The sequence below is a fragment of the Molothrus aeneus genome, chromosome 4, assembly GCF_037042795.1.
Source record: "Molothrus aeneus isolate 106 chromosome 4, BPBGC_Maene_1.0, whole genome shotgun sequence".
Classification (NCBI taxonomy): Eukaryota; Metazoa; Chordata; class Aves; order Passeriformes; family Icteridae; genus Molothrus; species Molothrus aeneus.
Genome location: NC_089649.1, coordinates 60,240,462 through 60,254,001, shown reverse-complemented (window position 1 = coordinate 60,254,001; position 13,540 = coordinate 60,240,462). Strand labels below are relative to the sequence as shown.

Here is a 13,540-nt window from a genome sequence, read left to right as displayed (position 1 = left end):
CCGAGCCAGGTAAGGCCCCGGGCCCGCGGCTCCCGCCGCCCTCCCTGCGCGGGGCCGCGGGGCCGGAGCGGGCGCGGCGCGCGGTGCTGCCCCCTGCGGGCCGGCGGCGGCAGTGCGCGGCGGCGGCGGCGGGCGGAGGTTGCGCTCGGGCCCGCGCAGCGCCCGCCCCGCTCCGCATCCCCCGCGGCGCCGCGCTCCTCGGGCCGCCTCGGACAGGCAGCGGCCGGGGGAGGCCGCCCTTCCGCGGAGAGCCGGCAGCGCTGGTGCGTGGGTGGGCTGGATGCCCAAGAAAAGGAGGTTTTTGGTGCTTGCTGTCTCGTGGACGCCATCAGGCCGCTTTGGACTCGTCTGGACTAAAGCTGTTGTCCAGGTTTGTCGTCTTGGTCATCCTGAAGAAAAGGAGCTCTCGGGTTAGTAAATGTTTTCATGATCAAAATAGAAACGTCCTGTGTTTTGTGTGCAGATAAGGTTCTTTTGAGTGTTTGGGCATAAGATTGGCTTAATTGAATCCCATGTTGAATTTTGTTGCAAGACAGTCTATCATTGAAAAGTGTTACATTGGACACTTCAAGTAATTTAGGTGTATAAGCCGATTTTCTTCTAAATTAATAATCCAGTGTTATCGTATATGTAGCCAAAATGTCCTGCAATGTACATTTAATTTAAAAAGTCTGCTTTATAGTTAAGAAGACTAGTGGTGTTTTACAGGATTTTTCTAGCAGTCTGTTGTGCATTGTTACTGCAGTAGGTGGTTACAGTCAAGGCTCTTTTCTTGCACGTACAAACAGTATGTGGCTAATTTTATCAGGAATTAAATCTGTGGAAATCAATTTTAACATCTACATGAGTGCTTTGAGATGAGGGTATGGAGGGATATGTGCTTTTAATGGCACTCTTCCCCCTCTTCTCCCATTTTCTTCAGTGCCATACTTCCTTGCTGTATTTCCTACAGGCCTTAGAGCTCAAGAGTAGGGTAATGCTTTATACTAGTCGGTATGCTCTGGATATGCAGAAAGACTTTGAAAATCATTGTAAATTGTGTGAAATGATGAAATGAACAGCACAGATTTAAAAAAAAAGATCATGCATGTAATGATAAACAACTCTATAAACGTCTCGGAGCACTCTAGAATACTGCTTTTGATACAGTAGTTATTTGGTAATGCCTTGTGTAGCTTTTTGCAGGAAGACCACCAAGCAGTTGAATGATATGACAGAAATGTGTCTCTTTCAGATACAAATTAAGCTAGGCCTTGTTCCTAGAGCCGCAGGGAAGCAACCTCCATTTCAGTAGAATGCTGCATGGTACATACATGTACCTGCATCCATACAATGCCAAAAAACGTTAGTAGATTGGACAATTTTTCACTTATGCATTCAAAAAATAGTGATTTCCTTTCAATCGGTGTTTTGCATGACTTTGTAAGTAATAAACATTTTAAGTGTAATTGATTTTTTTCTGTAGAGTGAAAGAACTGTATATTTTTTAATAAAAATGAGCTCTGAAAACTTGGTGCATGGTCCTTGCTTTTCTTAATTGTCTGCATTGTCATTCTTCATTCATTTTGCTTTGAAAAACCTCATGTGAATTTCAGCTGAAAACCAAGAACTGTTACGACTGTGTGATGAGCTGTTACTGTGAGACAAAATGGCTTTTTAAGAAGAAATACTTGTAGACGAAATTTCTTTGGTTCATTTGAATTGTTTGTTTTTAATACAAAATTAATTATTTTAATTAATGCAATATGTAATCCTTGAGTGAAGCACTTTGGCTCTCTCCCAGTCATTAGGCCTAAAATTAATGACTGGTAATTGGCAGCTGTGTAGTTGGGTCAGTAGAACAGTTAACTCTGCTGAACAGAGGTAGTTATGTTAAACAGTCAGTGTATATATATATATATATATATATATGTATATATTTATATAATTGCAAAATACAGGCAGGGTAATTTTAAGCATGCATAGAGATTGACATTTTTCACAGTGGCTCAAATTTTATACACTGCATCCTCCTGATGCAGTGATGCACAGTGTCTTCCAATTCTGTTTAAACTTGTTTTTCTTAGGGATGACTTATATGGGCTTTTCAGTACCAAAGCACACCCTGATTATTGGCTGCAGTCTGTGATCTTTGTGCATGAGAGGTGTGTGCTTTGCTGAAGTAAGGGCTCATTTATTTGTTCACATAGGCTAAATGCATCCTGCTCATCACACCCTTTTCATTGATAGCAGCATGTAGTTTGCACTAAAGGAACCTAAAGCCTTGGAATGTACATATTCTTCTTTGAAATGATGAACAAATTTTTTATGTATTTGAAGTAAATAGAAATTTCCAGTCTGACAGTGGCCACATCAGTGGTTTGTAACCTACTGCAGTGCAAAAACCCTTGTACTGGTTGAATTTGGCATAGTCAGGCTGCAGAGGATGTTTCGTCCTATTTTCCTTTGTTTCAATGCATCTTTGTTTTTTAACCTTTATGTAGCTGGGATATCCAGAGTTTGGAATGCCTTTTCATTTCTGTGCATCTCTTAGTCTCTTGTGTCTTGAGCAGCAAAGTTCAAGATATGATACTGTCGTGTGAAAGGTGGAAATGTTTGTTTCATTGAATGCTGACCTTTTCATGTCACTGAGTTGCAGGTGTTCTGGAGGAGTGAATGGGAAAATTTGGTTTATCTTTCTTGTGATGTCTTTTTTCCATGTGCTTTGTTTTTTTTTCCTCTCCAAACTAGATTCTCTATTTTTTTTAATGTTTCCTAATTTGGGTACTTAGTTGTATTTCTTAATATATTTTTTTATTTTTCTGAATTCATTCCTGTGAAGACAGTAACTGGAATTGACTTTGACACTCTTAGTGTCTCTCATTTCATTTTTCATCCATCCCATTCCCATGTTTGCTATTGAGACTCTTTGTAGACTTTGAGGTCCTCCTTTAATGATATTTTTTGGGTTGGTCTATGTGCACTGCATATGATTATAAAATCGATTATCTTTTAATTAAATCTTCTGAAGCATGTTTCTGCCAATCCTTCAAATACCAAAACAAATCTTTAGGGGAATTCCTCCCCCTCCCCATCTTCCCCAGTGGTATGGAGTGAATTTATGTAATGTTCGCCTCCCTGTGTACATTGATGATCTTGGCTTTCTGAATTTTTTTTTTTTAATACAGGCATGAAATTACAATATAATTTTGGACTTGTTTTATCCAAAATAAGTATAAATTTGAGCTGTTTGTATCAAAACCTTTGTTATTAACTGGTCAGTGTTCAGGGTACATGGTTAAAAAACTAGCTAGGAAGACAGCAGAGATGTTACTTCAACATCAGCTGGTTATTCAGTTCTTTACCTTTTACTGGGTCTAGCTGGGATGGAGTTAAATTTCTTGAAAGCAGCCTGTACAGTGCTGTGGCTAAAACAGTCTTGATAACAGACTGGTGTTTTGGTTGTTGCTGAACAATGTTTGCACAATGTCAAGGTTTTCTTTCCCCCCCCACTCTATTGAGTAGCCATGGGGTGGGCAAGAGATTGGGAGGGCACAAAGCTGTTCTTTGAATTACCTCTATTAAATTTTTCTGGCATAGTCTTGGATTGAGAAGCCCAGAGCTGTTAAATTGAAGTCTTCTGAAAATGTTGGACCTTGTTTCTTGTACTTTCTTGCCCTTTAAAGGTTGTGGGTTCTTTTTCATGTTCTCCCATAAAGTGAAATCTACTGAGTTTAAAAAATACAAGAAAATTCTCTGGGTTTATACTTTTTTTTTTTTTTTTGTGATCAAGGATGTTGATGGCATAAATTCTCTATACTTTGCTTTTCAGTTAGTTCACATGGAGGGCAGTTTCAGTATTAATGGATAGATGTTAACAACAGAAGAAGGCAAATACTGATATAGCTTCCCCATTTCCTTTCAAATGCCATGTTACTTCTTCCTTAAAGCTGTATAGAAATGCATAAAGCATCTTTGGTCTGGTTCTTGAGCTTATCAAGATCTCTTATCATCTTTCTCCTGAAACAAAACAGTGGATGTCCTGAACATAGGCCTACCACCACACTCGTGTGTCAGCAGGTTAGTCTTAAGTCTAGAAAGTGGTACTAGCCAGGGAAGGATGTTCCATCTGAACTACCACAAACATTTTGCTTTTCAGTCTTCTTTAGAATCAGGGTAATAGAGCACATAATGTTGTCCACGCTAGAATTGCTTGAAGAAAATTCTCCAGATCATGATACAGCAATCAGGTATACTTTCCTCCTTCCTGCAAGGCTGCCATTGATTTGTTTTATTAATTGTATTATCACAGCTGTCTGCATTGCAATGAGACGAGATTACTACAGTTCTAGAGCTACCCACTAAGGAGTTTTAGTGTACACCCATCCATCTGCTTAAGAGTGAAAAGCTTGTTATGTTGTCCCTAACCAGTTTTCTAACTTAGTTTTGCTGATTGTGACTACATCAGAACACTTTGAAGAGCCCTGTATTTAGGGCAGCATTGATACAGCACTTATGGATATTGATGGAGTATAAGGAAGATCATGGAATCACTGAGTGGGTTGTGTTGGAAGAGACCTAGTTCAACCTCCTGCCATGAGAAAGAATGCTTTCCACTAGACCAGATTGCTCAAGGCTCCATCCAGCTTGGCTTTGAACACTGCCAGGGATGGGGCATCCACAGCTTCTCTGCACAGCCTGTTCCAGTGCCTCACCACCCTCACAGTAATGAATTTCTTCCTAATATCTAACTTAAGTCTACCTTTCTTCAGCTTGAAGCCATTCCCCCTTGTCCTATCACTGAATGCCCTTGTGAAAAGTCCCTCTCCAGCCTTCTTGGAAGCCCCCTTTCAGTACTTGAAGGTGCTATAAGGTCTCTGTGAAGCCACCTCTTTAGGCTGAACAACCCCAACTCTCAGCCTGTCCTTGTGGGAGAAGTGCTTCAGCCCTGTGATAAGCTTTGAATGGGTCCAGAGGAGAGGCATTGAACATCTTCCTTGTGTTGGGGGCCCCAAAGCTGGAGGCAGCTGCAGTTCAGGTGAGGTTTCATGAGAGCAGAATGGGAGAATTGCCTCCCTCAAAGTGCTGGCTACGCTGCTTTTGATGCCATAGTGTGGTTGCTTTCTGGGTTGTGAGCACATAAGATGCAGGAAAACCTTCTTGGATCAGGTATTTAGTCCTGTCAAGCCACTGGGGAGATCACAGAATTATTTAGGCTGGAAAAGACCTACAAGATCATCAAGTCCAACCTGTAACCCAGCACTGCCAAGCTAATCACTAAACCATATCCTTGAGTGCCCACTTTACATGTCTTTAATATCCCCAGGGATGTTAACTTCATCCCCAGGAGGTAATTCTACCAGTTCCATAGGGAACCCGTTCCAATTATTGACAACCCTTTCAATGAAAAATTTTTCTTAATATTCAATCTAAATGTGCTCTGGTGCAACTTGAGGCAGTTTCCTCTCTTCCTGTCACTTTTTACCTGGGAGAAGAGGCTGACACCCACCCAGCCACAGCCTCCTTTCAGGTAGTTACAGAGAACAGTAAGGTCTCCCCTGAGCCCCCTTTTCAAAACCCCCAGCTCCCTCAGCCACCCCTTGTAAGATTTGCTCTCTAGACCTTTCACCAGCTCTGTTGCCCTTCTCTGGAATCGCTCAGGCACCTCAATGTCTTTCCAGTACTGTAGTTTAATTTCTTGATTACCATATGATTATTGTGAACTCTTGATTACCATATGCTTAAGTGAACTCAGCACTGTGCTTTTGGAGTCCAATCAGGCCCTGATCTCTGTAGGTACACTTGGTGAGGATCTGGACTTCAGGAGCACAAGCCTTTTGTAGGGTGTATTGGAAAACAAGTAACCTCATGCAATTGAGTCTGTTCGTGATTGCAAGCGTGTGCAACAGTATAACTAATGATGTTAAATAAAAAAGGTGTTGATTGGACTTCATGTATGTTTCAAAAGCCTAATTTGATTGTTTATTTTCTAAATAATAGTAGTTTCATAGTCTTGCCAAAAGCTTAAAGGCTGAGATCTTCTTCCTGTTAAATATAGTAGAGAGACAGAGTGCTGGAACCTGTGGGCCAAACATATTGCATGTGTTAATTTGGTGTTTTACAGTGATATTACTGATCTCCCTCTGCCTTATGTTGCATTGTTTATTTTGCTTGATTGACATTCTGTTTTATTAGGATGAAGTGAATTATTTATATGATTGTCCACATATATAGAAGTGATTACACTGTAATATTAATAGAAGAAAAAGTAATTAATTTTGCAGTCACAGATTGTTTTGACTTCATTGCTTTGAGAACATGTGAAGCATAAATCACATCTTGTTACAAATGAGTGCTCAAGACTGTTTGTATCTGAAACATTGGCACTGATTAGAAAAGAACTTCCTTCTGTATGTCAGGAATTTCCATGCTAGCTTAAAAATTCTTTTATTTAAAAACAGACTAGTAGTTCTGTGTTTCTAGTAATCATCCTAGTCACATTCTGTTTCCCTGCTATTCACATATGAATGGAAGGTACATGTTTCATGATATCTTGTCCTGAGTTGAAGGCTTTATATGAACTGAAATCATACTCTGCTGCTCAGTTCTGTTATCAAGTATCTTGTTTGGCTTATAAATATGTTTCTTAAGTGTAAAATTTTTCATGTCATGGGAGAAATACCATAAACTCTTCAGGTTTTGCTGCATAGCAGGTAATTACACAAATTTGTGAATGTTTTGAATGAGAGCAAATGTTAAAGGATTATTTGATTTGGTATGTTTTAGAGTTATTGGTTGTATATACAGAATACAATCAGTGGTATATTGAGAGTAAACTTGCACTCTGTAATTCAGGTGTAGTCCACTAATAGTTCAATTATTAGTTCATTGTATTTCAGTGATCATTGAATCTTAATTGACTTAATATTCTGCTTTTTATTCTTCAGTGCTGCAAGCTGATCGACTAAGAACGTGGAATATAATATGGATGCAGTTGCTTGAACATCATTTCTTCCAAAGCTTGTATTCTGCAGATTGGTAGCCTGAATCATTGATTGATAAGAAATTATACACAGGACTAATACCAAGGAAACATTCTATCTGTTGATGTTGTGTTTAATGAAAATGATGCAGAGTTCCTTCATCTGAAATGCAGTTGAAAAAAATGAGGGAAATTTTACCAAGATTGTACTCTGGCCAAATTAATGATAAAAATAATTCTTTAACTACATCCCCAAAGCAATCTGATGATAAAATAAATCTATCAAAAGGGGCAGATGACCAAAACTGCTGTTACCAAGGAACTGAGGCTGAGAACAATAAGTTGTCACTGATAAGCTGTATAAAGTGCAGAAATGTTCAGAAAATTTCAATGCAAGATATAGAGAAGCATAAGAAGCTCGAGTGGACTGAAGACAGAAATTTCATCTGCAAGAAGTGCAGTCATATTAAACCACCAGCTTTCGATTTTGTTCCTGAAGGTGCCAATGCTGCAGACTATGAAAAACGTGAAAGAAAAACCCCAAGTAAAACCCAGAAAACATTTAAAGTAAAAAATTTTCTGCCAGGCAAATACTACTGTGATAAATGCAGATTTTCAACAAAGGATCCTTTACAGTATAAAAAGCACGTAGGGCAACATGAAGAAATTAAGTTTCTTTGTTCCCACTGTAGTTATGTATCCTACACCAAAGGAGAATTCCAGAGACATTTGGTGAAGCACACTGGGACCTTTCCGTATCAGTGTGAGTACTGTGAATATGGTGCTGTTAGACATGACTATATAGTTAAACATACAAGAAGAGTACATGAAACACCCAGAAAACGCCTGTCAAATACTCTCATGAACCACAAGCAAAAGAAGCAGAGTCAAAGCACTTTATGTAAAAAGCAGAAATACAATAAAATTCCTTTCCAAAATGAACATTCAAATTTGTCTTCAAATACGGTTTGTGAGATTCCAAGTAAAGCAACTAAAACAGTCTGCTCATCTCAAAATGTAGAATGTAGCATAAACACTTCATCAGTCCAGGATAAGACAATATTGGAGCCATCTGAAATGAGTGTATGTGAGAATCAAAGTGTGGAGGTTGAGGTTTATTCTCCAAAAACAGAGCCTTTACAACCTGGGATGCCTTTAACAGTAATTGCACCATCTGAACTTGTAGTTCCTTCCAACTGTTTAGCTCAGATAGTAGAGCTAAAAATAGTGAATGGAACACAGCAACTGGTTCTTAAACTAATTCCTATGAAAGAAGCAGCTTACAAACCCGTGAACTGTGCAGAAGAGGAACTTGAGAATCAAGGTATAGAACAATCTGAAGAAGTAAAGAAAACGTCTTCTGTTGGTCAAAATGAGTTACTAACTATGGAAGTGAATGTAAACAAATTATCCAGTGTTAGTAACCAGCTTAATTTGGATAGTACATATGGCAAGAATTCTGAATGTTTTTGTTCTTCTGATTCTCAGCTCTCAGGCTATAGCTCTGTATCTGTACAGAGGGAAGATACATCAAAATTATGCTTTCATTTGGTGAAAGGTATTGATGTCCATTCAGGTGTTATAGAACTTTGTTCTCAATCTCTGGTGAAGAACAGTGCTGAAAAAAAAAGTGATCTTAAATCCTCAAGGGGGAAAGTAGATGGAAAAAATAACTTGCATAGTGATCTGTACTGTTATGAAGAAGGCAAAGATACATACCGTCCAAAATACGCTTCCGTTTCCGAAGGTAAAAATTCCAAGAATGTTTCAGTAGAAGCTGCTCAGGAGGGCAAAAGTTTTTCTGCTGTCCATAAAGAAAAGGATACATTGTCTGTGAAGAGGGTTGACAAAGAACATAGGAGTCTACCAGTCAGCTCTACTGAAGCACATATAGCTGGAAAGGGTTTTGATAAAAAATTTATTACATCTTCTGAAGGAGGAAAAAACTTCCACATTACTAAAACTCCAGCTTTTGAGGATATAACATCTGGCTTAAGCAAAGTAAAGAGAACTGAAACCACAAGCCAAAAGAGTAGTCATCTTCTGGAATCACTTGAACTACAGAAGGTGGAAAATAAAGGCAGTCCTTTTGAAGGACCTGTTATTTCATCGGTATTTTCTCTTAGCTCTGGGACTGAAAATGTTCCAGAGGATGTCAGATGGGATGACACAACACGCAGGAAGAAATCAGCAACATTGCTGTGTAGAAAGATTGCTCAACTCATGTCTGCTGCTGAACCTAACATGAAATCTGTGCCCTTGAGATGTCAGTCTTCTAGTAAGAAGTTGCTTTTGCCTCAAGAAAGTTCAGGAAGCTGTGAGGGAGCTGATTGTGCCACTGAAGTGGAACAACCTGCAACTTCGTCTGAAGCACATGGTGGAAGAAGTGTGGTTAGTGAAGAACACAGTGAAGATCAGCTCTTTACATTTGCAAGAACTTCTAAAAACAGGATAACTAAAAATTCCCATGTTGCTACCCCAGTGTTTATCCCTAAAGGGACAATGCTGAGAGTACTGGATGCTACTAGCAGTCAAAGCTCATATGGAATAGAGAACAGGGGTGAAACATCAGCTCCCGTGCATCGCAATGAAATGTTTCTGCCTCGCCCGGTCCCCGTCAGTGTTTCTGAGGCACTCAGCAGTAATTTCCCATGTTTGCCTAATCAGGGTGAACCAAGTGCTGAGTCCCAAACTATATCACTCAGGCAAAGACCAAAGCGAGAGGCAAGTGCTAAAAATAACAGCAAGCAAACTAGTGCATCATTTCAGAAAAGCAGTGATGTGAGCAAGCAAAGCAAGCCCTATTCAAAAAGTCCCAAAAATAAGGCAAGACAAACAAGCTTCAGAGAACTTCCTAAGAGGAAAACAAGAGCTCAGTCAGAAACCACTTCAAGTTCTGATATGTCATACCTGTTGACAGCAAGACGTCTTCGACTTCTTCCTCTGAAAACGAATCAGTTGATAAAATGCCCTCGCCGTAATCAGCCAGTTGTGGTATTAAACCATCCTGATGTTGATTCACCAGAGATAATTAATGTCATGAAGACTATCAACAAGTATAAAGGTCAAGTCCTGAAAGTAGTTCTGTCAGAAAGGACAAGTAGTTGTCTTGGTGTCAAACGTTATCGAAAGCGTCTTACTCTTCAGAATGCTGAGACAGGAAACCAGGCAAAAAAGCGGAGTATGCTAAAAATGAAGCTAAAAAAGACCCACAAAAACAACTACCAAGTGGTGGAAACTTCACCAGCTGAAGCACTTAGGTGTCTCTTTAAGTGTTGGTTTTGTGGGAGAGTATATATGGACCAAGAAGAATGGATAAGTCATGGACAGAGGCACTTAATAGAGGCAACCAAGGGATGGGATGTTCTTTCTCTTCAAGCAAAAAAACGTTAAGTGAGAGCCTAGGGGAGGTTTCCCCTCTTGCTTTTAATGAGTGACACTAACTTGCTTGAAATGGAGGATGGAAATAACTGCTTTATTTTGCCAAAAGTCCTCTGCTGTTAGCAAAGTGAATAAGAGAGTAGAGGTACGGAGAGATAGAGAAGCTGATAGTGAGGATTAAGCACCACTTTGCACTCTTGTGATTGAAATTTGTATTGGAGGTCAGCTTCATCTGTTCCATAGGAAAAATTTGAAGAAGATTTGCTATGCAAACATCTTTCTAGTTACCTTAGGATACTGTGCTGTACGTGGTTTGTGCTAGGTCTGTATGGATTAAAATCTTAGATGATGAGATCTTTGTAAATTTAACAGGATTTAGTTTGCTTTATTACAGCATGGTGTTTCAAAGATCGAGCACATCTGTATGGAAATGCACTTTTGGTCCTCCATGGACAGCAAGTGTAAGTAATAGGTTTTAGTGGCAAATTAAGCACTACACATAAAAAGTAAAATTTAAATGCAAGTGCTGTGTTTCAGTGAAATAAAAACACTTCTGCTGACTTCAGAGGCGGTACAAGGGTGTAAATGAAAAAAATCTATGGAATCAGTTACTCCTGCTAGGTCAGATAGCACAAAGAAATTTAATTTTGTTTAGTACTGAGTCTTTACCTAGACTGTATTGTGTAGATGAGAGGGAGCAGAACAATATGAGGATTCTGTGCCATCAAGCCAGAAATACCTGCAGGCTTAGGGCTGATAGTGAAAAGCACTTCTCTAAATGGCCTCAAGGCTGTTCTAAAATAGTATTAGCCAAACATAAACTCTGTACCACCTTGTGCGTGATAGAAGCATTTACAGACTTGGTATTTGGTTAGAACTCTAGTTGGTGAGCTGATTTACTAGGGAGCTTGTTGAAGAATTTTCAAACTGAAAAGCCACATTGCACAGCTTTTACATGACAGTGTTGAACCAATTTTCAGTGCAATCTTTCATCGTATTTAAGAATTTAGATGTTGTTACAATTTATTTTTTGTAGGCCTCAAATTCATACAAGCATGTGCCTAGTTACAGATTATGTCTGATGCGTACTGACTTCAGTGCAGTGTAAACATTGCTCAGTTGCTTAAACACTTCTCTAAATCAGGGCCAAATGACAGCTTTTTAGTAAAAAAGAGGGATGGATGACACTGAAGTTACTGTTTCTGTATGTGAGCTGTGGATGTTTCTCTTCATCTTGTCAATTTTAAATAATTTTAGAATCATATAGAATGAAGTATATTGAAGCACATACTTACAATTAAAATAATGTGTTACAGTTTTAGAAATATGAAAATCAATACTGACTCTAATGCTGGATGTGTGTTCTATGTTTGAACTGGGACTTCTCTGGTAAACTGGTAGTCCCTAACTCTTTTCACTGATGGTGCATTTTTGTAAACAGTTTAGCTGGGAATATTTTTTTATATACTCCAGCAGATTATACATTCTTTTGATAAAATATTTATCATATCTACATTAGAATGTAAATATTTTAAAACTACATCTGACTGAGGTTTACTTTCAAAACCACTTATTGCTTTCCCATAATTTTGCAATACAGTGTTAAAATCCTTCCGATAGCTGGTGCTTTAAGTCAGATCTTTTCATCGTGTACACATGGAAAATTTTTGTATCATTTGTATCAGACTAAACTATTCCACAGAACAAACTTTGTTTTTCCTGTTTCATCAATAATAAGGAAATGACAGTTCTCATTTTGTATTCAAATGGAATTATATTTTTTTAGATGGGTACACTAGAGGGTTTTTTTTCCCCACTTCATATGCTTTGATGCCAAACCTAACAGTGCTATTTGCATTTTCAATGGTGAAAATAGTTTCCATTTTAAAATTATAGCATAACATATAAAATGAATACTGAAATGGTTAACATGAAAAACCCCATGGTTAGCATTCCTCCTTTGTTTTGATTCCTTCAATACAGGTTACTGGTTGAATTAACTTTGTTTCTGTAGAAGCTACCAAATAAATATTTTTGAATTTGCTTTGTAAGAGTTGTCACTGGCAAAATCAGAACATTGCTCATGAAAACTGTACTGGGGGAAATGGAGAAAGTGTTGCTTCTCAGCTTGGTGGATTCTGGGTGGTTTAAGTACACTAGTAATGCTTGTCTTCTGTAAGCAAGTTTACTGTTTACTTTAGTAAACATCTACAAAGCTCTGTATGTCACTGCCATAATCTGTTATCTAAATTGTTAAACCTTGGGGTTTTTATGGTTTTTAATTTCGATTTTTTTTTGTTTCAACATGAAAACCTTTTGTAAGTTAAATTGTATTGTGGTTATGAAATTCTTGAAGCAGATTATGTCATCCTTTTTGTTATGAACTCTGCTAAACTCTATTTTAGCGGCTTCTGTTTTGTTACTTTTATTAGATAAAATTATGTCAGAATAATTTCCTTCAAGTTTAACAGTGTCATCAGTTTGAGAGAAATAATTTACAGTGGATGTTTTCTTCCCTTTTGACTCAGCATTGAGAAATAAAAAGGTTGAAAGAAAATAACAATCAACTGCTGAATTTTTTTAGAGCTAGTTTGTACCACTACATAGTACATCATAAATTGGGTTGGAATGTTGTGGTTTTGGGCTTGAGTGGTTTTGTTCTTCTTTTTCATATTCTATAAGGGTAAAGTAACCGAGGTTCTAAAGTAACTAGGTTGTTGTAATATACCTTTTTTGGTATATTACAATAACCTAGTCAAACTTCTAGTGTTGTTAGGAAGGTTATCGATGCTGTGCAGAAAAATCCCTTCATGTACATATGGAACTGTAGTTTGCCTTCATATACATACAGAATTTAGGTAGGCTTCCAAAACTCAAATTGTATGAATAAATATTTATGTATTTTTTTCTGGAAAAATAATCACATTCTCATGTTCTTTGCTCATATACACTAGAGCATGTTTTCTTGCTGGGTTTCAAGTACATCTACTCTTTCTACTTAAGATTTTTATCTCTACATTTGCATATGGTATGAATTCAAAGTGACTGTTTCCATAATGGTTCTACCATGTAACTGTTTGAAGGCTCAGGTATGGCATACAAGTTTCTGCTACTTAAGCTGAAGAGTAAGTGCTCGTTGAATAATAGAATTCACATAATTACAGCTATCTTTAAAATCTCCAGTGCCTGTAAGCATCA

General features: G+C 38.2%; 1 protein-coding gene across 1 annotated transcript; it reads left to right on the top strand.

Moving 5' to 3' along the window:
- The first annotated feature begins 278 nt into the window (after positions 1 to 278).
- On the top strand, positions 279 to 12,905 carry ZNF518B (zinc finger protein 518B). The gene is made up of 2 exons (XM_066548612.1): positions 279 to 410; positions 6,927 to 12,905. The coding sequence occupies exon 2, from the start codon at positions 7,130 to 7,132 to the stop codon at positions 10,352 to 10,354; it is 3,225 nt and encodes a 1,074-aa protein (XP_066404709.1). The 5' UTR covers positions 279 to 410; positions 6,927 to 7,129; the 3' UTR covers positions 10,355 to 12,905.
- Positions 12,906 to 13,540: the final 635 nt, after the last annotated feature.